General features: G+C 35.4%; 1 protein-coding gene across 1 annotated transcript in view; it reads left to right on the top strand.

Moving 5' to 3' along the window:
* The window catches only part of macrod2 (mono-ADP ribosylhydrolase 2), an 849841-nt gene that overhangs the window by 5082 nt on the left and 818446 nt on the right, over nucleotides 1–26313 (top strand). The window contains exon 3 of the mRNA XM_073834923.1: nucleotides 6113–6214. Coding sequence (XP_073691024.1) covers nucleotides 6113–6214 — 102 coding nt within the window. The remainder of the gene's footprint in view (nucleotides 1–6112; nucleotides 6215–26313) is intronic.

The following is a 26313-nucleotide window of genomic DNA, read 5'->3' as shown; positions in this document are numbered from 1 at the left end:
TCACCTTGTTTGTTTTAAGGCAAAAAATCCAGGAGAGCATGAATTACATGTTTATTTAGGCACAGTGAGAAGGTGGTTTTATACATAATGTCAGACAAGTGCAAACAAACTGTCTTTTTATTTTTACACAAAATTTATAAAAGGCTTGAATAGACTTACATAATGTTCTAGAATTCACAAAGAAAGTGCTTGCTAATTCATTTAATGAGACAGGAACACACTTAGGCATAATGCCTGTATCCAGATCAGGATTCCAGCATACTACTCTGAGATTCTGGGTTTTATCTGTACTGCAAATAGTTCAATCAAACAAGATCATAAAAAACATTTTCGTTTTGTGTTCCGTGGAAGAAAGTCAAGTCATACAGGTTTGAAATGACATGTGGATGAGTAATTGATGACAGCCTTTTCATTCGTGGGTGAACAGTTCTGATTTTCATTTCCATGTTATTAATTTTGCTTGTTTGAATGCAAAAAAGGCCTGAATTACATTAGCTTTTTTCTGAGGCACAGTGGGAGAGAGGTTTCATACACAAAGTCAGACAAAGTACAGACATACAAATCAGATTTATAGTAGATTTGAATACACTCCAGTTTTTAAAATGTTACTTATTTTCTCACATAATGCTTTAGAATTAACACAAAGTGCTTCAATGAGACAGGAACACATGTAGGCATAGCGCCTGACTGTATTGCTATGATCCACAACAGATCAGTATATTCAGCCTAAAGGAAAGCTCAGAGTTTCTGGTTTTTTTATCTGTACTACAAATTCTAATATCATACTCTACATTTCTCACAATTTTGTTAACATGACTCACATAGTAATGATGCTTTCATTTGTATCTGTATTACTGTAAATGCTACTGCATTTATATCACCAGAGGCTATTTACACTAAATGTAAACAAAGCTGCTATTTACACTAAATCAGTGGTTTTCAATCCTGGTCCTGGGGACCCACAGCTCTGCACATTTTGTATGTATCCCTTATTTGACACACTCAGTAAAGTACATGGATTTCTCTCCTAACGAGCTGATGAACTGAATCAGGTGTGGTAAATAAGAGAGACACACAAAATGTGCAGAGCAGTGGGTCCCCAGAACCAGGATTGAAAACCACTGCACTAAATAATAGTGGTACAATTTGCACAAGTAATCTGTTCAAGTAAAATGTTATTTGTTTTAAAGGCAGAGGTGGGCAAAGTTAGTGAAAGTAACCTTTGCCAACAAGAACGGCTATTTGCATTCAGTGTAAATGGACACTAATTAATGTTTTTATTTATTTATTGTTTATTTGGCTTTTGGCTTTTTGCTTTTTGTTAGATAGGATAGTGGAGAACAAACAGAGAGAGCAATAACCTACTCTCTTTGCCACTGCTTCAACATTTTTTTTTTTGTCTTTATGTAACCTTTTTTGGTTTGGTTTTCATTGGTGAGATGCTATATTAGTGTTCTCATATTATTTAAAGATTTCTACTCTACACCGCGTTCCAAATTATTATGCAAATGATATCTTTCTCTGGTTTTCATAATTAGTCAATGCAAATGACAGTCAGTATAATTTTTAAGTCATCAACCATTAGGGTATAATTCGAATTTTATTGAACAAACCTCCTAATGATAACAGTATTTATTTCAAAAATAAAAAACTGAAAATGCACTGTTCCACATTATTATGCACAACAGAGTTAAAACATTGTATAGGTTGTAAAGAACTGAAAATGGGCATTTGCTGAATTTGCAGCATTAGGTGGTCATATTTACTGAAATCAAAAGCTATTTCAATCAAAAACATCCTAACTGGGCAAGTTACATCTTACCATAGGACCCCTTCTTTGATATCGCTATCACAATTCTTGCATCCATTGAATTTGTGAGTTTTTGGAGAGTTTCTGATTGAATTTGTTTGCAGGATGCCAGAATAGCCTCACAGAGCTGCTGTTTTGATGTGAACTGCCTCCCACCCTCATAGATCTTTTGCTTGAGGATGCTCCAAAGGTTCTCAATCTGGTTGAGGTCAGGGGAGGATGGTGGCCACACCATGAGTTTCTCATCTTTTATGCAGATAGCAGCCAATGACACAGGTATTATTTGCAGCATGAGATGGTGCATTGTCATGCATGAAGATGATTTTGCTACGGAAGGCACAGTTCTTCTTTTTGTACCATGAAAGAAAGTGGTCAGTCAAAAACTTCCGGCCAAAAACGCCACCTTCTTGTTGTGGTCGCAGCCTTGTTGGGACATGTTCCATCCATCTGGACCATCCAAAGATGCACGACACTCATCAGTAAACAAGACTGTTTGAAAATGAGTCTTCATGTATGTCTAGGCCCACTGCAACCGTTTCTGCTTGTGAGCATTGGTTAGGAGTGGCCGAATAGTAGGTTTATGCACAACTGCAAGCCTCTGGAGGATCCTACACCTTGATGTTCGCGGGACTCCAGAGGCACCAGCAGGTTCAAAAACCTGTTTGCTGCTTTGTAATGGCATTTTAGTAGCTGCTCTCTTAATCTGATGAATTTGTCTGGCAGAAACCTTCCTCATTCTGCCTTTACCTGCACAAACCTGTCTGTGCTCTGAATCAGCCTCAAATCTCTTCACAGTACAATGTTCACGCTTACGTTTTCGTGAAATATCTAATGTTTTCATACCTTGTCCAAAGCATTGCACTATTTGGCGCTTTTCGGCAGCAGAGAGACCTTTTTCTTTCCCATATTGCTTGAAACCTGTGGCCTGCTTAATAATGTGGAACATCCTTCTTAAGTACTTTTCCTTTAATTGGGCTCATTTGGCAAACTATTTATCACAGGTGTCTGAGATGCATTTCAGTGATCCAAAGAGCCATGAGACACAATACCATCCATGAGTTTAATTGAAAAACAAAAAACTGTGTGTTTATGACACTTACATCCAATTTGCATAATAATTTGGAACGCGGTGTAGTGGCACCAAATAAAATTTTAATCATTTTAAATGATTCAAAATGGGCTTCCCCCATCAATGTTTTCAGTCCAATACAATTTTTTGTGTCCTTCTGGCTGGGATGCTCAATAGAGAACGTTTATGGGTAGTATTGTTGTATTGTGGCTCTCTTTTTATGGGATATAACCTACAAATTCTGATCAGAGTTATACTCTGAGCTCAGTTTAACACATGTATAACATACATACAAAAAACAGTCTGCAGAATTCTGTTACTTCTACTCTGAAATCAGCTTGGAAAATGTGTGGGCCTGTTTCCATTTAGTACCCGTTTCGTTAAAAGATGATTTGTAGAAATCCTTAAATAACATCTTGCTTAAAATCCCCAGGCCATTTTCATCTATAGCACTTTAGTCGGAAATGCAAAATGGAACATTTCTGCTGCCTTGGATGAGGTTTGTTCCTTGCACATCCTGTGCGTGCTTCACCAAATGGCTAAACATCCTGTGCCAGCAGGGCTGGATATGAACTGACAGGAGCTGAACTGGTCCATTCACATTAGAGCCAGATATTTGCTCCGGCTCTACTAATTTAAGAGGACAGTCTGTAGGATGTACTATAGGCAGTTATTCAAATGAGCGTAATGAGCACTGCTTATTTTAGCTTGCAAGTGTTCATGTGATTTTTGCATATCATTCTGTTGCATGCCTATGGCATCAAATAGAGCTGACCGACTGGCCAGTGCCAACAGTTTGAGGCCTGATGGTTTGGACGTTCTATTCATTGGACTACTATCTGTTCTGTTAACCCATATGCACAGTGTTACATGCCAGCGCTTTAACCAACCAGATCTGATTTCATTGGTTCTTGCTCTTTCAGTGTTCTGGAAGCTGGTGTAAAGTAATTTGAAAAGGTAACGGTTGTTTGTATGTATACTTTACATATACTTTCACACCTGTTCTGCTAAAGACGTTTTTCCTGAACGTGGAAGTCACGCCTGACTCTTAACCTGAAGAATGCTTTGCATTTCCGGTCTCCAGTGTTTCTAGTCAAAGTAGCGTATATTCCGAATTGATCTAATGTTTATGGTTTTTTTTAGTTTTTTTTTTAAAGCAAGTGGCTTCATAGCACCATCACTTGGCAATATCACAGTGACCGTCATTGTCAGATGTGTGTGTAGATGACACAAAGCTGCAGACGTTAGCTACATTAAAAACAGATGGGGGCTATCTGAATAGGTTCCTATGGAGGCCGGAACAGAAGAGCATCCAATCTGACTTTAGAATTCGTAATGGCGGTGCTTGGTTTACTCAGGAAAAAGGTCTATAGAGAACTCTTAGTAAAGCTGGTTAAAATGTGCAATCTGCTTTCAGGTTTGACATTTTGATTATATAAACTCCCACCCAAAGATAAAAATTGCCCCATGATTTACTTAACCTCAAGCCATTTTAGGTATATATGACTTTCTTCTTTCAGATGAATATGGTCTAAGTTATATTAAAAAAAGTTTAAGGCTGCCCTCTAATAGTCAACTTGACTGTTAGTTGACAAGAATTTTATTAGTCACTTAGTTGCAAAAAAAAAAAAAAAAAACACAGTCCGTGACAGACAGATCACCAACGGTTGGTAATATAGTACATCAGGCAGGACATCTAAATGCTCACCTATTATTCATCAACCTCAAATATGTCTTTTCATCTAATAGATGAAAGAGTATTTAGTAGCAACTTTACATGGCCCCTCAATCTAATGTTAACATAGAAAAATGTGCCCTATTCTAGTGTCTGTGCACAGTGTGTAATACATCTTTAGAATCTGTAAAGACTACATTTAATTGTGGGCACTCACAATAACAGCAAAACGTTGCGCTTTTCTAAAATAATTAAAGCAAACAGGATGCACTTTCTGCCGTCTCGGCCTCTGTGAACTTGAGCGCGAAACTTCGAAATTCTGTGAAATGTCTACTTTTAAATGAACCAATTCAAATATAAAACGAATAATCTCAGATTATGAAATCTATTATATCTATTATTATTAATAATAATTAATTCGTTTTTTTATTTATATATTAATATATATATATATATTAATTTTAATATTTTAGAATGCCATTTAATTTTTTCTTTTAATATATTTTATAATTGTATTTTTAATTTAGTAAAATTTGTGTATTTTTTTTTATTTTTTATTTTTTTTTAAGTGTAATTTATTCCTGATATGTTAAAGCTGAATTTACAGCAGCTGTTACTCCAGTTTTCAGTATCAAAATGATTACGGATGAAAACCGTTGTGCTGCTTAAAGAGATACTTCACCCAAAAATAAAAATTACCCACCCTCAAGCCATCCTGGGTGTATATAACTTTCAGACAAATACAATCAGTTAAAAAAAAATGAAAAAAAAAATATATAAAAAAATGTTCTGGCTCTTTCAAACTTTTTATAATGGCAGTGAATGGGTGTTCAGATTTTGAAGTCCAATAAAGTGCATCAATCCATCATAAAAAGTACTCCACACGGCTTTATGGGGTTAATAAAGGCCTTTTGAAGCGAAGGAACATATCCATATTTAAAACTTTCTAAACCGTAATCTCTAGCTTCTGCTAATTGTCGTACTTGTGTACAGGAGAGAGTGATGTTCCGGTGGATGACATTGGATGTAGGTCAAGGCATTCTTGGATGAATTATCCCTTTAATATTATTGTGGAAACTGTGATCTTTTTTCAGAGTTGTTTGATTTATAGAAAATTCAAAGTACAACCTTTATTTTAAAACTTAAATCATTTGTAACATTGCAAATGTCTTCTGTCACTTTGAACAATTTATTTGTCCTTGCTATATGAAAGTAATCTCTTAAATTTTTTTTAGAGAAGTTGTTTGTTTTTTCACCCACAAAATGCACCACAGTGCCTCTGACAAGATGTTTGTTGTTTTGTTTGTTTTTTGAACACTGGCCACAGTGTGGCGTCACTCTACCTCTTCTCATTTGATATCATCCAGTCCAGTTACATCTTTCAGCTGTCAAGTTTGATGTTTTAGTGTGATTATAGAGTGGATGTGGTTCAGTAGAGTATTGTAGGACGTTTGATGCACCTGTTTTATTCCGAGAAATACAGAGTCAAAATGCAATGTTGACAGAAATAATAGTAGCTTTTCTTTAAATTGACCCTTACTCTATCTTTACAATACAGCTCCTGAGGAAGAAGAACAAAAGTCTTTCTCCTTGGCTGACAAAGTGTCTCTGTACAAAGGTGACATCACCATCCTGGAGTTGGATGCCATAGTGAATGCTGGTGAGTTTGCTGATTTTCTAAACCTTCATTAGCAAGGCAACACAAGTGTGGCACTGCGATTTTAATTATTTCAATTTTTTTGTTTTTTTGTTTTAATGCAGTGTGTTAATTTTTTACCATTGCTCCTGCTGGGTGTTTTGCATAGGCTTGGATTCACTTCTCATTTGTTGTGCTTGCCTGACCTCTGGTGTTTATAAGCGGTACAGGCATGACTAGGTTTTTTTTCCTTGTTTGTACTAATGCATTCAACAGTACAGATGAGATTTCTGCTTATGTATATTTATAAGCCTATATATAAGTCTGTGCAGTATTTTTTCTCTTTTCTCCGCAGTGCATTTTGCTGTTTATTTTCTGTTTTTATGTGCCATGAATTCTTCTTTCACAGGAACAATGATTTTCCAGGATGAAATGGGATTTTAAAACATAATATTATCTGTCTCTCTGGCTTGTTAATTGTCTTACTGTCATATTGCAGTGTTACAAAATCTTTGTATTTGTACCCTCTATTGTTTCGTTAGTGTGAGGGCCGTTTTAAATCTGTAGTGAAAGGAGCGGTTTCACAGTAGATGTTCTGCAGAAACCGACATGTGTTAACTGGGTTCCGCTGTGGTGAAAGAGCAGACAAATAATGCTGTCATGGTTTACCTCAAGTCATGGAAACCTGGCAATAAAGATAGAAAAGTATGGTAACTTAACGTAAGTGTTTCCTTAAGCATTTAGTATATATTGTATAAGAGGTTGTCATTGATTAGACATGTTCTTGACTCAAGATGTTTACCTCAGTGTCATTCATTGAGGAATAGTTTAACATTCCTGCCACAGAGAGTGATTGCAGTTCATGTCTGAAGCTGCTGTCTGTTTGACAAGAGCATCCGTGAAATGTGATTTTTGCTGGACCGTTGAATCCCTAACAACAAATGGAAACTCTTAACAGCTGTGTTGTGCTCTGCCTACAACATGTACAAAAATGTGTTTGTGAATGATTGAGGTTTTTTGTTTATCGCAACGTAGTTCAGGCGTTATGCGGCCTAATTGAAGTAACGATGCCTATGAGCTTTGAGATATTTAGACTAATCTAAACCTTCTGTTGAGTTTACTGCCGCTCTGTGAGCAGTGAGCTTTGCAAGCTAGTAGATTCATTATCACTGGAGCTTGTCTGAGTTTAACGTTTCCGTTATGTGTATTTCCTTTTACATACTAGGTCATTCTACAGTTTCCTTAGTGTGATGTAAGCTGTAGGCTGATGTAGTAAAATATGACACTATGTTCAGTAAACAGTGTGTGTGTGTGTGTGTGTGTGTGTCATTCTACAGAACTGGTACAAAGTCATTCTTTTTCCAAAAATAAATTGTATGTATGCAAATTGTGTAATATCCAAGGTACATCATTTTAGTAAGTTAATTCTCATATTATATTTTCAGAAAGTTTTGGAATATTTGTCCTCTCCCCAAATTTGTCACTACCAAAACACAGTAATAATAATTTAACTAGATAAAAAGTTTGTTAGCAAACTTTAAGTTGGCTTGAGAAAGCCTAGCCAGTAAGTTTTAAGTAGTTTTAAAAGCTTTTAGTTTAAAGAAAGTTTAAAGGTTTTCAGTTTGAAATAGTTTTAGTTTGATTGATAAAGTTTGAAGATAGATAGGCTAGATAGATATAAATAGTTTGAAAATAGAAAGATTTATAGATATAAATAGTTAGAATATATAGTTTAAATGTGAATAGATAGATATGAGGTTACTAGAGTACCCAGGGTGGTAGCATGATTAGCTAGTTGCTATAATGATTTTAGTAAGACTAGTAAGTCGCTAGCATGATTTTAGCATGACTAGGAAGTCGCTAGCATGATTTACCATGATTAGCAAATCGCTAGCATGATTTTAGCATGACTAGCAAGTCCCTAGCATGATTATAACATGACTAGCAAGTCGCTAGCATGATTTTAGCACGACTAGCAAGTCGCTAGCATGATTTTTGCATTATTATAGCATGACTAGCAAGTCGCTATCATTATTTTAGCATGACTAGCACGTCGCTAGCATGGTTTTAGCAAGACTAGCAAGTCGTTAGCATGATTTTAGTATGATTAGCAAGTCGCTAGCATGATTTTAGCATGACTAGCAAGTCGCTAGCATGATTTTAACATTATTTTAACATGACTAGCTAGTCGCTAGCATGATTTTAACATTATTTTAGCATGACTAGCAAGTCGCTAGCATGATTTTAGCAATATTTTAGCATGACTAGCATGGTTTTAGCAAGACTAGTAAGTCGTTAGCATGATTGTAGTATGACTAGCAAGTCGCTAGCATGATTTTTAGCACGACTAGCAAGTCGCTAGCATGATTTTAGCATTATTTTAGCATGACTAGCAAGTTGCTAGCATGATTTTAGCATTATTTTAACATGACTAGCAAGTCGCTAGCATTATTTTAGCATGACTAGCAAGTCACTAGCATGATTTTAGCAAAACTAGCAAGTCGCTAGCATAATTTTAGCAAGACTAGCAAGTCGCTAGCATAATTTTAGCAAGACTAGCAAGTCGTTAGCATGATTGTAGTATGACTAGCAAGTCGCTAGCGTGATTTTAGCACGACTAGCAAGTCGCTAGCATGATTTTAACATTATTTTAGCATGACTAGCAAGTTGCTAGCATGAATTTAGGATTATTTTAACATGACTAGCAAGTCGCTAGCATTATTTTAGCATGACTAGCAAGTCGCTAGCATGATTTTAGCATGACTAGCAATTCGCTAGCATGATTTTAACATTATTTTAGCATGACTAGCAAAGTCGCTAGCATGATTTTAGCACGACTAGCAAGTCGCTAGCATGATTTTAGCACGACTAGCAAGTCGCTAGCCTGATTTTAGCATGACTAGTAAGTCGCTAGCATGATTTTAGCATGACTAGCAAGTCGCTAGCATGATTTTATCATTATTTTAGCATGACTAGCAAGTCGCTAGCATGATTTTAGCATGACTAGCAAGTCGCTAGCATGATTTTAGCACGACTAGCAAGTCGCTAGCATGATTTTAGCATTATTTTAGCATGACTAGCAAAGTCGCTAGCATGATTCTAGCATGACTAGCAAGTCGCTAGCATGATTTTAGCATGACTAGCAAGTCGCTAGCATGATTTTAGCACGACAAGCAAGTAGCTAGCATGATTTTAGCACGACTAGCAAGTCGCTAGCATGATTTTAGCATTATTTAGCATGACTAGCAAGTCGCTAGCATGATTTTAGCACGACAAGCAAGTAGCTAGCATGATTTTAGCACGACTAGCAAGTCGCTAGCATGATTTTAGCATTATTTAGCATGACTAGCAAGTAGCTAGCATGATTTTAGCACGACTAGCAAGTCGCTAGCATGATTTTAGCATTATTTTAGCATGACTAGCAAAGTCGCTAGCATGATTTTAGCACGACTAGCAAGTCGCTAGCATGATTTTAGATAGATAGATAGATAGATAGATGAGGTTTAAAGATAGATAGATAGATAGATAGATAGATAGATAGATAGATAGATAGATAGATAGATAGATGGATAAGGTTTGAAGATAGATAGATAGATAGATAGATAGATAAGGTTTGAAGATAGATAGATAGATAGATAGATAGATAGATAGATAGATAGATAGATAGATAGATAGATTAGTTATTAGTTAGAAAGAACACAGATAGCTTAAAGCTTAATTGAGTATCAATGGCTTCTAGCAGTTTATATTAAACATAGTTCAAACAGACATGGACTTTTGGTCAATGAAAGTCTATGGGACCTTTTTATGATTTTTAATATTAATTTTTAAGAAAACCATAACTCAAACCAGTCTGAAAAGATATAGCACACTAAGTCTGAACAGTATGAAGATCTGACCCGAGTTTGGAGTATGTAGCTTGAACGGAGGAGTAGGTGTCCAAAATTTTTTCGGCCAGAAAAATAAGAAGAATAATAATAATAAGTTTAAATAGGATTTCAGTAAGTTGGCTTTCCCAAGCCAACTTAATTAGAAGGGTTATATTGACCTATTAAGATTTTGATTACATCTACTTTTCTAAATATATGTTTTGCTAATTTTTAAAAAGAAATTCAGAGGTAAATCAATAAATATTACAATTTTAACAATATTTCAAGTGTAATTTATGAGATTTGTTGTATTTTGAATCTATTTTTTCTTTGTAAAAGGCAAAAAGTTGATCATACTGATTTCAGTTAAGGATTCATTAGTTTGAATAAACTTTGAACTAAACACTATCATAACGTCTTAGTTGATAATTTGTTATTCTTTATTTTTGACAGTTTTCTGTTTCAGAAGTGTCAGTAATGTTTTGGTAGTGACCACATTATATTCCAGAATTTTAACTCCTATACTAAAACTGCTGAAAGTAGTTTACATAACATACTAAAGTATAAAAAAAATTGCATAACTGTACTAAAATTGTATTTATTTTATTATTGTTTCGGTAGTGCAAATTTTAGACACTTTTGAGCCCAGGTCAAAGATGCTAATCAGCACATGGTTAGCTAGCACAGTTGTAGACACACAAAAACTAAATTTTATGGAATAACCATAAAAAAAAAAAAACAGTGATGTCACTACCGAAATTTTGCCAAATGTTTCGGTCATGACTGTTTCGGTAGTGACTTTTCAGGCACTTCCGAGCCTAGTTCAAAGATGCTAATCAGCACATGGTTAGCTAGCAGAGTTCTGAACAGTTGTACACACATAAAAACTAAATTTTATGGAATAGCACTCAAAAAACAACAACAGTGTCATTACCGAAACTTCGCCAAATGTTTCAATCGTGACTGTTTCGGTAGTGACTTTTCAGGCACTTTTGAGCCTAGCTCAAAGATGCAAGTCAGAAAATGTTTACCTAGCACAATTCTGAACAGTTGTACACACATAAAAACCAAATGTTATGGAATAACTCCCAAAAAGTGTGGTTAATTACAGAAAAAAGGTGTTTGGTAGTGACGTTCCTTAAAGTTACACACAGATTTGATATAATTATGGGAGAGAAACACAGTAATATTTCTAAATATATATTTGGACTAAAACTGTTTCGGTAGTGACCTGAAAATGTGGAACATTTTTTCAATATCATTTTCACAAGTTGAAATTTACGCCACCTCATAATGTTTTTTTTTTGGTTGTGGGACAACAGTTTGGACCAATTCTGTAGAATGGCCTACACTCTGAAAAACAAAGGTGCTTCAAAAGGTTCTTCAAGCGATGCCATAGAAGAGCCATTTTTGGTTCCTCAAAGAACCATTCAGTCAATGGTTCTTTAAAGAACCATCTCTTTCTTACTTTTTTTTATAATTTGAAGTACCTTCTTTCTCCACAAAGAACCTTTTGTGAAACAGAAAATGTTAAAGGTTCTTCTATGGCATCATGAAACACTTCTATGCTTCTATGGCTTCATGAAACATATTTTTAAGAGTGTATATATGTAGTACTTTTAAAGTTTTGCACTGTCAATATGATTTTGCAACACTCATAAGTCTCACAAAGCCATAAGGCACCTCAATAATTCATATTAACAGAGAAAGTAGAAAAACAGATGAAAGGGACTTTACCCTTCTTTGCATTGTAAAGGTTTTTGTTTACGCGACCACTTCCCCTCTGAAACTTTCCGCAAGGTTGCTATAAGGTCAGTCAGCATGAAAAACAGGAAATAAGAAAATAGGCCGAATGGGATGCTGGTCTAATCTTGGTGTCTGGCGCAATCATTCTGAGGTGAAACTGCAATAGTAAGCAAAATGAATCAAAATTAATCACATGTTCAATTGCAGTGTGGTTGAGCTTCTCTCAGTGCTTATTTCAACAAGTATGTTGGCGCGTTCTTCACATCAGTGGTCGCATAAAAATAATGTGAAACCATTTCGTAGGGTTTGTGGCATTGAATTAGGAAAGTAATTGGTTTAAAGGCTTCAGAGTATGAGGGAGACGACTTATCATGCAGACGGGTGGCTGTTCATCCATCAAAGGCCAGTGGCTCAGGCCAAGAAAGTAATCGCATTATTGCAACAGTGCTATGGACTGATTCTTAAAGCCCCATTTGCTCCAGTGTTTTTGAGTTTAGATTCCTGGATACATGTTTCATCTCAAAGCTATAATACGATGATAAAAACAATCAGGAAGCATCTCTGTGATTTGCGGGTAACTGTCTTTTTTTTCCCCAGTAGTCCGGCTGAAAATATATACAGCATCGTGCTTATAGGGAAAAAAGTCACTGCTGATGTTAAACGTGGTGTGATTTTGTAATCATATGGGTTTTTTTCTGCTCAGTGGATTTTGAATCAATTCAACTCCAGCTCTAGACTTTTTTTTTTTCTTGTTGAATATCTAATTTCACTCGGAAGTACATCAAAATTGCTTGTAAACACTCTACTTTAATAAAACTAAAGAACTATTTAATTGGACTGGAAAAGTGGGATCTGGAAATCTGAACAGTCAATGGCTGTGTGACTATCTGTGACTGTTAAAGTTTATTCTACGAAGTATTAATGTGTGTTGCATAAATGTAATCTGGACATACTACGTTGGCCATGTTGTCAGTTGCGTCACGTCACTGCCTTTTAAAACTCCTTTCGTGTGCCTCATGGGACACTTAAGAATCTTGCTGGAAGTAGCAGATCATTTGGATAATGTGTAATGAATACTGTGAACTTCGACATGCTAGTCTTCTCACATACTGTTTTCTACTTAGTAGGAATGTATCCAATTTCGAATGCAGTCATACTACAGAAGAAACAGGTGGATAAAGAAACAACTCCTCCAATCCCTCTGAGATTTGATAAATCTATTGAGCAGTTGTACTGATTGTCAATTTCTTCCTTGAGGAGGAGGGTTGCATCATCTAATGGATTCTGTTTCTTTTTGAACATCTTACATGTTAGAAGAAAGGCAACCACCCTCCCCAAAAACCTCCCAGCTGACTCAGACTCAGCTTTCCCCCGCATTTAGTCTGCCTCTTTAGTCTGCTTTTTTCCTTCTCAATGTGTTGGTTTATAGGTAATCACAGTTATTTTCTTGCACTTAAAAATCCAACGCACCTCGCTGAGCCTAATTTCCGTTGACCTCACACATACAACAGTCTTCTCTCTGTCTCCTGGCCCTCATAGATAAAAAAAACCCCAACGTCATAAAAAGGAAAGGAGTGAAATTGACTGATTATCATGGTTATTCTCCTAATCATGCAGAGAGGTTGACGCAAAAGTCGTCTGGCCAACTTTTTTTTTTTTTTTTTTCCCTCCTCTTCCGATTATAATAGTTTTTACTCCTCTCTGGCGCTTTTATTGCGTGTAGCGTTGAGGAATATTACTGTAATAAAGAAACCTCTTGAGGCTTGAGCTCAAAAGGCCTACTTCAGATCATGTAATGTTATATTCCATAACTTGCCTTTGAGGACTTTATTGGTGACCAGAGGTGAGAAGGATTAATTAATTTGGCTTTTATGTTCCCTCTGTATTCGAAAGGTGTGACCGCTGTCATGCGTAATTCTTTATATAATGTTCTTTTTCATTTATTAACCAGAAAAGCATTATAAATATCCAAAAAAGCACCATAAAATTGCTTCATATAACAGCTTTTAGTTGTTCTTTGCTGAAAAACACTACTGAATGGCTGTAAAAAATGCATACCAAGACTCACTCTATGGCTGTCACTAACAATTATTTTGGTAATCGAGTAATCTGTCGATTATTCGGACGATTAATCAAGTATTTTGGTAATAATAATAGACCTAAGTGAACAATAGCCTTTAAAATTACTTAAAATACATATGTTAAAGCAATGAGGTAACAATAATTAGTTCAAATAAAGTATTAAAAGCAAGTAATCATATGGTTTTATTGAACAAAGCTGTTGAAATACATAATGTATTATGAGCAGTAGATCTAACGTACAGTACACATTATAACAAATGACTGCAGAGGGCCGCCAACGGCCTGAGGATAGTTTTTACACTTTATTGCGCAATATAATTATTGTTTAATATTGACTAAATAACATTTAATTAAAATGTCACTTAATGTTTATTATTTGGCCATTTCTTTACACTGAAATGCAACAGCCACTGCAATTTCTTGAATATGTGGACATTAAAACTTTAAACTCAGAGCGAAGCTTTGAACTTTTATTTAGAAATCGATGAACAGTTAGCATATTGAGAAAGATAATGATGCATAGCTTTATAAATCATTTACATTAGAAATCTGATGAAATGGTGATTGTTGCATTCCCAGATGAGTGTTAATAATGAACCCAAACTCCGAGGAATATGCAGAGATGGAGTTTAAGACGCTCCACACCATGTAAATGCTAACAGTTTGTGCGGAGCAGCATTTACTGTGAATGAAGTCGCTCTGAGAGTAATTAAACGCATATATTTATTTAATTCATTGATAACATTAGTGCATTCACAATAGCATTATGATTTTAAATAGGTTTAATATATCATGCAGCTTTGAAAAACGGTCTAATAATGAATTTTGTGGATTCTCGTATATGGAAAGTGCCACATTTTTTATAATTGAGTACTCTGAAATCGAGGAATCGTGACAGCCCTGGTTCACTCATATTACTATGAATGAGAGAAATTACAATATGCAATATTCTAAATAAATAGCCAACAGTCAATTGATAAAATCATCCTGATATTGCACTTGCCGTTAGAACTCCGGTTCCCATAGAAAGTCAGTATCTTGAGATTTGTACTTAGTATTGCACATGCACAACCTGAAATGTGCTCAAATAGAGTTAAAAAGTGTATAAGAAACAACATATATGGGACAGTTCATGACAGATTTTATTGCTGATTTAAAATAGTGTTTAAATGTGAGTTTGTCAGTCAGTATTTGATGTTTCAGTATTTCCACATAGGTTGTACTGTAAAGATTAGGCCAACCGATCAGTATCTGGTTCTGGAGAATTCCCCCTTGAGATGGTTTTGTTGCCTTCACATCCGTTTGATTTACTGAAAACAAAAATTAGTTTTAATCCAGCAATATTAGTTAATAAAGTGTGCCGATTTTACACTCAGACCCTGTAGAGTTTGCATTGGAAATGTCAGGCAGCATGAAATTAAATGGCAACAGTAATTAATTCTGGGCGGCTTCATGCTGCATGCTGAGAGAGGTGAGGCTGTAAGCATGTTAAATGGGTTTTTAAATCACTCTCTGGATGGCCAATTATTTTTTCATAGAAATAAATTTCTTGTCAGAGCTGCTAATTGAAATAGCAACTGACATCAGGGTCGTGATAGGTGCAGAAATTTTAATTGCTCTCCCTTTCTTGTTTTCACACAAGGTGTCGGTTCGCAAAGCAAGCAAAACAAACACTGAATACAAAAAAAAAAAAAAAAAGGTAAAGTCTGACAGGGCGGTCAGATGGTGAAGCTGTTAGATATAACGTTGAAACTTATGCCAAAAATATCTGTCTGGCAAAAAAAAATGAGAACAAGCAGGAAACAGAACTTGAACTAAAAATAAAAATGTAAAAAAACACAAAGTTGAGTTGTGTAAAGCATACGGTTGAGCGCTCCGCCATTTGAAGATGTCGTGCAGGCTTTGTGCTCAGGAGGGGAGAGTGTCGTTTTGTAATTATGGGAGCTCTTCAGAAAGGAACGGAAAGCCCTGTCTTTTGCCCTGTAGCATGGTGAGACGCAGCCACAGATGAATGCAGTAATGGAGTCTAATGCACTCTGCACATTAAATGTTCTATGAGTCACGAAGCTTAATGGAGAGCACTTGCATGTTTAACCGAAGACGGGCCTCAGCTCTTTTGTAATTGACATTTGAAAGTGGGAAAAGAGCACTCCTTATCAACACAGGCTTGCAAAGGGGGAAAAAAGGGCCAGCGTGCACTCTGTCATCGTCAAAAAAAGGACCCTAAGATTTAAATCGGAGCTTATGTTGCTAAAAGCATTAGAGGTGTCATTTGATATGACAAAGTAAATTCACATTCATTTTCTATCTCTTCGTTTAATGTATGCATATCTTTGAGAGGGTAATGACCAGGCACATGGAACTGTACCTGAAGGGCTCCTGGCATTCACAAAGTTCTACACACATCTCTCTTAATGCAAATTAGTTTAAGTATTTTGGCTAATTGTAATTTTAAGTTTTCAGATATCAGTAAATAAGGCTTTGCAATATAGCTAAAACAAGATCCAGATTTTTTTTTATTGGTAATTTGTATATTGGGGTCATTCTTTAGAAATAGCAAGATGTCTTAATGTATTTGTTTTGTAACATTTAAACTTGGACCACATTATTATATTACATCATGACTTTATGAATACACACAAATGACAGCTTATCTTTTTGTGCATTTATCTACTATAAGGAAGGTGACACCAGTGACTGTAACACCAGTGATAATTTTTATGAAAAATGTATTTTACAAAATGGCTGCTGCAAGGTATCAAACCACATGTTGTCAATCATGGTATACTGACTAAATTAAATGGTTTATTCCAATTGTATTCTAGTTTTTTACAATTCTCTAACAATAAAGCAGGTCATACCACTGAGTTCAACTAAAAGCTTCATATGAAATCATGAGATGAATGAGAAAATTTCTGATAACTGATAAGAGACCGTGGACATGTCATGGGCCTTTCTTCATAGATCTTCTGGAAATAGGGAGAAGGAAGTTTTTTTTTTTTTAAATAAAAGATTTTTGTTAAACAATAAAACCAGTGACAACTTCAGGGGACCACTGCTTTCTATATATTTTATAATATTTATTAAGCATTTAGCTTTTTTTATGCCATTTACATGTTTATGTTTTTTCATTTTAAATTGTAAAAAACTCGTTTTTTACCTCAAAATAAAGCACTTTCCCTTTGTACATGGCTGTAGGGATGAGCGGTTTTGTGGTGCTTGGAATTCAATATAATTTAATTAAAACAAATATTGCCACATTGATGGCTCAAGAAGGTGTAATTGTTCAAATAACCTTATTTCATTTTAAAATATAAAGGAAGAATTTTTTTCAAGTGTAATATTTCTCTAAAGGCTAGGGACAGAAAAATTTACATTTCCATAGAATGACCCATTGATCATTTTGAAGTAATATTTGTTTTGACAATTTTTTTTTGAAACATCAGGAACTAAATAAACCCTTTTGTAGTTTTAGTTCAGTAAATATTTTTTCAGTATGATTTGATTATGATAATTGTCGATTTTAATGTATTTAAAGATGTAATATTTATCTTATGATGGCAAAGCTAAGTTTTCAGCAACTATTCCAATTGTCATTGTCACACAATCCTTCAGAAATGATTTTAATATGCTGATTTTGTTCTAAAGAAACATTTGTTATTCTTAATGTTGAAAATGTTTACATTTTTATTTAATGATTAGAAAGTTCAGAAAAGTTTATAACATTATAAATGTCTTTACTGTCACTTTTGACTAATTGAAGGTACCCTTGTTGTATATATAAAACTATTAATTCCCTAAATGTGTTTATTCATATTCATATTTTTTTTGGTATGATTAAAGGGATAGTTCACCCAAAAATGAAAATTTAGTGAATAATTAACCCCCCCCCCCCCCCCCCCCGCCATGTCGTTCCAAACCTATAAGGCCTTCGTTCATCTTTGGAATATAAATTGTTATGTTGGATGACATCTGAGCACTTACTGACCCTGCATAGACAGCAACGCAACTGAAACGTTCCCAGATCCTGAAAGGTAGTAAGGACATCCTTAAAATAGTCCATGTGACATCAGTGGTTCAACTGTAATGTTATGAAGCTACGAGAATACTTTTTGTGCACAGATACATAAGATACATACATTTATTTCAGTTTGAGCTGATTCACGGAAACTAATTTGCAAACTTTTAACATTGTTTTCCTACTGTAATGACTATTAAAATCATCTCTGTCTGAATGTTCTCATTTTCACTTGGAGGGATGGTAAAATTACTCATGTTATATGTTTTTTGGAAACTTAACAGCCACATAAAACATGCATTAATGGTGATATTCACAATGAGACTTTTTATATTGCCAACAAAATTACTGCAAACATATTGTTAAAGGTCCACTGAAGTGCCTTGAAACACGCAGCGTTATTCTATGTGGTGACATACTTTTAACTGAAACAAAAACATATCGCCCAGCCCCGCCCACTAATTTTGAATAGCCAATAGCGTTCCATTAATATCTGCTTCGGCAAGAGCCGTTGAGCTCGGTAAAGCCGCATTTGTAAGCTTATGACAGCCACAGACTAATAAATCACACCACAGATTCAATATGAAACTTGCTAAAACGAAATAGTGATCATTATCATGCTGAGGCTGTGTAGTTTAATACATGCCGACCGCACATATGAGCGCTTATGATCTGCTCCGCGTCTCTTTGTAGGGGGCGGGACACTATGGACTCTAGAGAGCATTTGATTGGACAGAACATTTGATGAGAAACGGAAGTGCACGGTGATATCATCCAAATCCTTGATTCATATTGGCGGAAGTGACGAGACTGTAAGTTTTGAATGCCCATATCTTGTAAACGCGAATTTTGTCTTTGTTTTGCAGCACACTAGCTTATAGATCACCTTAAGGCTAATATATTCATACTAAAAGCCAAAAAACTTTAATTTTGATTTCAGGGGGACTTTAATATTCTATATATTACCCAGTATCAGACGTAGTTTTGTGATCTGAGTTCAACTTAAGGGGAGACACTGCACGCACAATTTTGTTTCTAAATGCACCCATCAAGTTTGAGATTTTGGGCTTTTTGGATATTCATAAATTGTTTTTTTCAGACTAGTGGAAAGAAAACATCCAACAAAACACTGTTAGGTGTGTCTTTTATAGCACTTTCTTTATTTGTGTCAGTAGATTTCCATTACAATGCTTATTTTTAAAGGCCTTTTTCTCAAAATTATTTTTTTCTTCTACACTGAGCCATAAATCTCCACTTCAGTAACAGTAAAAATGGCAAAAGTTTTTTCAGAATTATGTCGTGACGAAATTAAATACCCAAAATTCCCTCTGTAAAATCTTTTGACTCTGTCAAAAAAATTAAACAAGAATTTAGAAACTGACTTGCGTGTTTAGATTTTTGGACTAGAAAGGTATGCAAATTATATAAATATATAAAATTTGCATATTTAAACCTTACATTTTAGTAAACTTGTAATACAAAAAATGTTTGCAATTATCAAAGTAATCAATCAACTGGGTAAGTAAGGTAATAACTATTAGCATTTTTTTTTTTACTCTATTCACCTGCATTGTCTCACATTTCAGTTCACTTCAGTTCCTGTCACATCTACACTGTTCTATAACAATAAAGGCAAAAAGCGCCAAAAATAAATCTTACAAAAAAAAATCTTACTACGTATAAATCAGTGCAGACAACCATTACAGCAATTACTAATGCCACTCTGTGAAAAATAGTGGCATTAGTAATAGCAGCGATGGTTGTCCTCCTAGCCCAGATGGAAAACTTTGGTCAAGCTTGAAGTCTTCTCAACTCACAGTAAAACATGTCTTGCAGAAGTTCAGTAACAGCAGTCCTTGTTTCAAGGATGTTTTTCTTTGATGTCTGTGATTGTTTTAGGGCATGAGAGCCTGGGCAATTTGAAGACTTCAAGGCAAAGTCATTTTCAGCTGTATTGATTCTGCACTGATGTGAGCAAGAGAAAGAGTGTGTGTTTGGGAGTTCTTGCTGCATTGAGGTGGGGGGTGTTTGTCTCTGTGGTGTATGACTGGATGAAGAAGGGAACTGGGGTGGACAATTTGGTCTGATATTTCTGGTCAAGGCTTTAGCACTTAATAAAATCGTTTTTTGATATAATGCCTTACTGACCTCTGCTCCCAAGTTTATATTGATTACAGACCCTCTAAAACACACACACACACACACACACACACACACACACACACACACACACACACACACACACACACACACACACACACACACACACACACACACTAACTAACAGAGTTCATATCCAAGTCCACAGTTCAGGCTGGACAGTAGCAAGTGAGTTGATGTGCAAACTTGTGATTGTTGCAATGTTGCATCAGGAATGAAAATCGATGGCCGCTGCCCATGGCAGTTGCTGCTCTAATGAACAGTGAAATAACTGTGATGTGTGTGTGTGTGTGTGTGTGTGAGGGCAGAACTGAATTCACTTTTTAAAAAGACCTGTTAATACTGTCAGCATGATGGGATTCAGGCTCAGGGCTTTCTGTAATACTACACGCACACATTCTCTCTCTTCCCCTTCTTCCCCCAGATTTGCATTGCTGATTGCAAATGGAAATGAACTGACCTCAATTCTGGAACTGTCTCGCACTCTCGTAGATTTGTGGCTTGACCTTTTGACCTCTGAAAGTGAAAGTGCTGGGATTTTCTCAGGTATTTTCAGGATCCTGTAGAAGGCTTAGTCTTGTAGTTTAAGATATGAATGTTGTGGTGTTGCGCATGCTAAATAGAGATGTCACTGTGCAGACTTTTTACTTGCACTCTGTGTAATTTTAAACAGGAGGGAATCTCTGAATGTTAATTTTCTGATCTGGATTTGATGTCCTCTCAAAAATCAGCAATGATTCTGTCTTTCTCTACCACAGTGTATTCTCTGAATAGACCAGTCTGTCTAAACTCTTTACGAAAAGCTGATTGTGAATTTTAGACTAAGATTGTATCTTTTGTGGAACTATAGAGGGCTGTTTGTCGTTGCAGTATTGCCAGTTTTAGATCTTATCCTGGAAGAATTTTGAAATGAATTTTCTATTCTGATGCTGGCAGGACATGCTTTAATTTGCATAGTTGATTCATTGACGAATCAACATATGATAATACTTTATATGTGACCCTGGGTCACAAAACCAGTCTTAAGGGTCAAATTAAGTAGGACATTTATAAAATATCTAGGTTTGACCCACACAATGTATTGTATACAAATACAAATATACCCATGTTCATAATTCATAATGATTCCAAACTTTTGATCCGTACACTATCATTATCATAATGATTTTTTTTTAAATTATATATATTTTTAAGGAGATCTCTTTTGTTTACCTGTTCAGACTGTAGTAATTTGACCAATAATTTAAAAAAAGACCAAAAAAAAAAAACAGTAATATTGTGAAATATTATTAGAATTTTAAAACAACTTTTTAAAATTGTAATATTGTAAATTCTAATTTATTCCTGTGATGGCAAAGCTGATTATTCATATTGTCACATGGTCTTTCAGAAATCATTCTAATATACTGATTTAGTGCTGAAGAAACATTATTAAAGGAAACCTTAAAACGTTCAAACTAACAGTATTTCTTTGAAATAGAAGTCCTTTGTAGCATTATAAATGTTTTTACTTTCATTTTTTTATTAATTTATTGTCTTTGCTGAAGAAAATGTGTTTTTCTTTTACATACCTTTCTTTCTTTCTTTCTTTCTTTTTTTCTTTCTTTCTTTCTTTCTTTCCTTTTCTTTTTTTTTCTTTCTTTCTTTCTTTCTTTTTTCTTTCTTTCTTTCTTTCTTTCTTTCTTTTTTCTTTCTTTCTTTTTTCTTTCTTTCTTTTTTCTTTCTTTTTTCTTTCTTTTTTTCTTTCTTTTTTTCTTTCTTTTTTCTTTCTTTTTTCTTTCTTTCTTTCTTTCTTTCTTTCTTTCTTTCTTTCTTTCTTTCTTTCTTTCTTTCTTTCTTTCTTTCTTTCTTTCTTTCTTTCTTTCTTTCTTTCTTTCTTTCTTTCTTTCCTTTTCTTTTTTTTTCTTTCTTTCTTTTTTCTTTCTTTCTTTCTTTCTTTCTTTCTTTCTTTCTTTCTTTCTTTCTTTCTTTCTTTTTTCTTTCTTTTTTCTTTCTTTCTTTCTTTCTTTCTTTCTTTCTTTCTTTCTTTCTTTCTAAAATACAGGATTTACCAGAAAAAGAACATTATTTTTGCCTACAGAATGTGATTTTGATTGATGTATTTTTAATGCAAAAGGATTTTTTCTGTTCTTTTGGATCTTGAGATAAAATAAGTTTTAGAATTTCGAAAAAGTAAATGTAAAAGTGGAACAAACTCCTCAGGAGTTCTGAACTTCATGTTTATTTTTTTTTAATCTTATGACTACAATATAGTTTGTAAAGTATCACTAGTGGTCTCAGATGTTTGGATCCCACTGTGTTTGGAGCTTCTCTACAAAACTCCATTCTCAGTCTGAGTGTGTCAAATGCTAACGAATCAAAGAGTCTTTCTCTTGAGCCTTCACTGGGCAGTTTGACATTTTGGCCTAAAGGGGGCACTGTGCATCCACGAGAAACCTGACCCCGAGTGCAACCTGAGAAAACGGCTCAGGCCTCTCATGCAAACTGCCAGTGCTCATCTCTGTTGTTTTGACCAAATCCACAGCGCTTGTTTGGATAGCTGCTTGTATTCCAGGGATGTCGCGGTTGTGACGGATGGCTCTCGTCTTACTTTATTCTCAGGTTACTGAGATGAGAGGATGTTGCTTTTCGGTTCTGTATATTTGTACACGTGGGCAGCTGCAGACATCCAGTTGGTTTTCGGGCTAAGATAAAATACAATTTAAACCAAGGGAAAATAAGATCTCTTCAGATCTGAGAGAAAAAATAGAGCATCAATCAAAACATGTATAATAGTGGTTTGGTGAGTGGGAACATGCACAAAGAGAAAAACATGTCAAAATACGCACAGAACCATGATCTATTCATAGCCTCTCAACAGCATCCCATTCCTTTTCGTGGAAACTCATTTTCCCCGAAGTTAGTTCGGCCAAGCCACCTGCTGGCTGCCCGTTGTCTATGCCGCTGCTTTGCTGCGAATTTCCCCAGATACGTCCATGTCTTCCTCATTTTTCCTGCTGTTTTGTCAATTTTTATGACTAAACGCTAGTTTTTCAGACGTTCATTGAAGTATGTCTTCTGAGTTACCAGCACAAGACTCTGGAAAACTGTGTGCCTTAGCAGAAATGCTTATTAGGTGCTTGGTTACATGCCCACGGTGGGAATATTTGCCGTAATGGCCCCTCTGAACATTTTCATAATGGGCCGTTCAGCGCTTCACAAATACAGATTTCAGAAAGCATGTGCTGTTTTTGAAGGAGGTTGTTTGCCGAGCGGAGGGCTTTCTTCCTCTCTTTGAAAAAGACATGTCGGTTAATGTCGACCACCAATGGGCTTATCAGAGTTACGCCTTCCAGTAATACCCCTAAGCCTGGGATACAATTGGATTTTCTTCCCCCCTTCTTCGTAAAGGACCTCTCCCAATGTTTGGTGCTCATTTTATAACAGTCAGTCGTTCCCTCGGCGCACTCCGCTTTGTAATCAGCCTGAGAATTTTTGATCTGTTGCCCGTTTGCTCGTCTTTTCTATAGTTATGCGGAGCCTTTTGGAAAGTGAGCTGTTTTGCACAGAAGCCCCTTCAAGGGCCTGCAATGAATTCTGGGATAAATGCAGTTGAATTGAGCTTTAATTAACAGCCCATAATTATAAAACACTCAGCGCTGAGCAGCATTAATGGGTGGAATTTAGACTTGATGTTTAAATTGAAACGCGGCTGCACTTTCCTCGCGTTAGAGCGTAACTTTAGCTGCACGATTGCGGATCAAATGGTGGTATGAGGAAATTGATTTTGATGGTGGTGTAGCTGTCCTGCACTTTAACAGATGGAATTGAATGGATCTCTGCTTCATGGCTGTTCTCGTGTTCTCCTTCATCTGTATGCTAATGCCAGACGAATGGCGTTTGTTAGGAAATGAGTTTCAATTGACTTGACAGGAGTTATATTATTGTTCTCATTGCACAACTGCATAAGCCAACTCCACTTTTCGGCTTAGCGCACTGAAGTTTAATGCTGTTATGGGCAGATAGCATTTCAAAAGCCTTCATGTGATTTCTGACTAATAATTCTTTGTAATCAAATCCAGGAAGTACTGCATGAAAGCAGGTTGGAAAGCATGTATAAGCAAATGATGACAGGGTCTCAACAGACTCTTTACTCTAGATCTATGTTGGTAACAACAGAGGTGGTGTTTGATGTAGTTGGTGGAATTATGGTCTTTGAGTATTGCTAGCTTGTAATGCAAACTTTGAAGTTTTTTTTTTTTAATCTGCTTAACTGAAAATATGTATGGGTTGTTCTTGAATTAATGGAACTTTTCTATCCCTTAGGATGATTTTAGAGAGAATGCTGTAGTTTTGAAGTATAGATGTTTTTAAAAATTACTTTAATTGCTTTATTCTTTTTTTTTTAGAAGGTTGAAAAGTTACATTTTATAGAATTTTATTTTGCACTTGTTCCCTGCCAAGGCTATTAAAAAAAAATCATTACCGCAAAGTCAAGCATTTTACAGAATTTCCAAAGTACTTTCCAACATATAATTAAAGAAATCTGAAGTCAGATGTCACTAATTAAGAGTTTATTTGGCCATCTGAGAGTATAATATCTCAGTATTTGAGAATTTTAATTCAGAAACTATCCATTTTCTTTTTTTTTTGCTTTCACATTACAACAATTGAAAGTTAGTAGAGACCATGGTTAGATCCTAATTCTAGGATAAATTCACCCATATAACAGAAGTTGTTTCATTTTTCAAGCTTTCAGGGTGTCAAAACTGATCCCTGAAAATATGTGACCTGTGCTGGCAAAATAAGTTGCAATGAGCAAAGTTTCCAAAAATGAGTTCTTTTTATTTCTTTCTTTTTTATTAAAAACCTTCAAAATGATGTATGATTTGTTGGAATCAACCAAACAATGACTGAGATATATATGAAGTCGATAGAGTCAGAAAAGTCAATTTTAAGAAGTTTTTTGTGAAGGTTTCAAAGCAAAATCACCCTGCAAAGTTGCATCTTTTCCTTATTGTTTTTTAATAATCACAATATAGCTATTTTTTGTTTTATCTTTATTAAAAATTGGCACAAAGATGAGAATAAACAGTAGAACAGATATAAGACAGAAACGGTGAAATAGTGCATTACTTTTTTCATCTTGTGTCTAAACCAAAGCATTCAAGTAAGAAAAAAACAAATTGAGATCAGCGAGTGATTCCTTTTTTTCTTTTACAGATTAACATTGATACAGATGACCTATATATTAAGATGGTAATGCACGGATCTAATATAATGTTACACATCAAATGTCTTTAGTTAACAGTTAACCAGTTGTTCACTTAAAGGGTTACTCCACCCCAAATCACAACAGACTTAGCCAGCTGACCAATCAGAGCAGAGTAGGCTTATGAAAGGGAGGGGTTTACAGACCCTAAGCTCAGAACTGCTTTAAACAAATCATTTCCAAATCATTGCAGTATGATTTTAATATTAAATGTATATTAGATGCATTTAAACCTGTTGTAGGGGACTCCGACACAATATTAGGGCACTTTAAAATACCATATGACCTGCTCTTCAAGTTAATTAAACAAGGTATTAATAACGTAACCATTTTAATCCAATTTGCTACTTTTATATATGTAGTGTGACATACTGACACATTTACATACTCACTCACTCACTCACTCACTCACTCACTCACTCACTCACTCACTCACTCTCACACACACACACACACACACACACTCACTCACTCACTCACTCACTCACTCACTCACTCACTCACTCACTCACTCACTCACTCACTCACTCACTTTTGTTATTGTGCAGTAAAGAGAGATAGAGACAAGACAGAGAGAGTTAAAAGGAAAGCATTGGTTGCCTTGGATACAATGGGCAATGTCTGTTTTGTGTTCTGGAAACACTGTTCTGCTGTTTATTGAACTGGCCCTTCATTGAACCCCCTGATAACACATGCCTTAATGTCTTCTTCAAGTGGTAATTGTGGGATTTTGCAAGGCGGAAGATCCAATAATTGAATTCCCGTAAATTGTTTCAGTGTCTAATTTTTATCACCTGGGTTGATTGTGTGGTTTTTTTTAAATGAATATTAATCCCAGGGTCTTTGTAAACAGGCTAGATTACGGCCATTAAGTGGCTCTGTTTTAAATAAAATGGAGCCGGTGGCTGAACTGTGTGAACCATGCATGTAGCTAGAGACATGTGTAAAGTCCACAGAACGCAGGGTCATGTAGAGGAGATGCCAAAATGCTGTTGAT

This window comes from Garra rufa, chromosome 2, assembly GCF_049309525.1.
Source record: "Garra rufa chromosome 2, GarRuf1.0, whole genome shotgun sequence".
In the NCBI taxonomy this organism is placed as follows: domain Eukaryota; kingdom Metazoa; phylum Chordata; class Actinopteri; order Cypriniformes; family Cyprinidae; genus Garra; species Garra rufa.
Note: the sequence above shows the minus strand (reverse complement) of the source record. Positions and strands in the feature narration are given on the sequence as shown.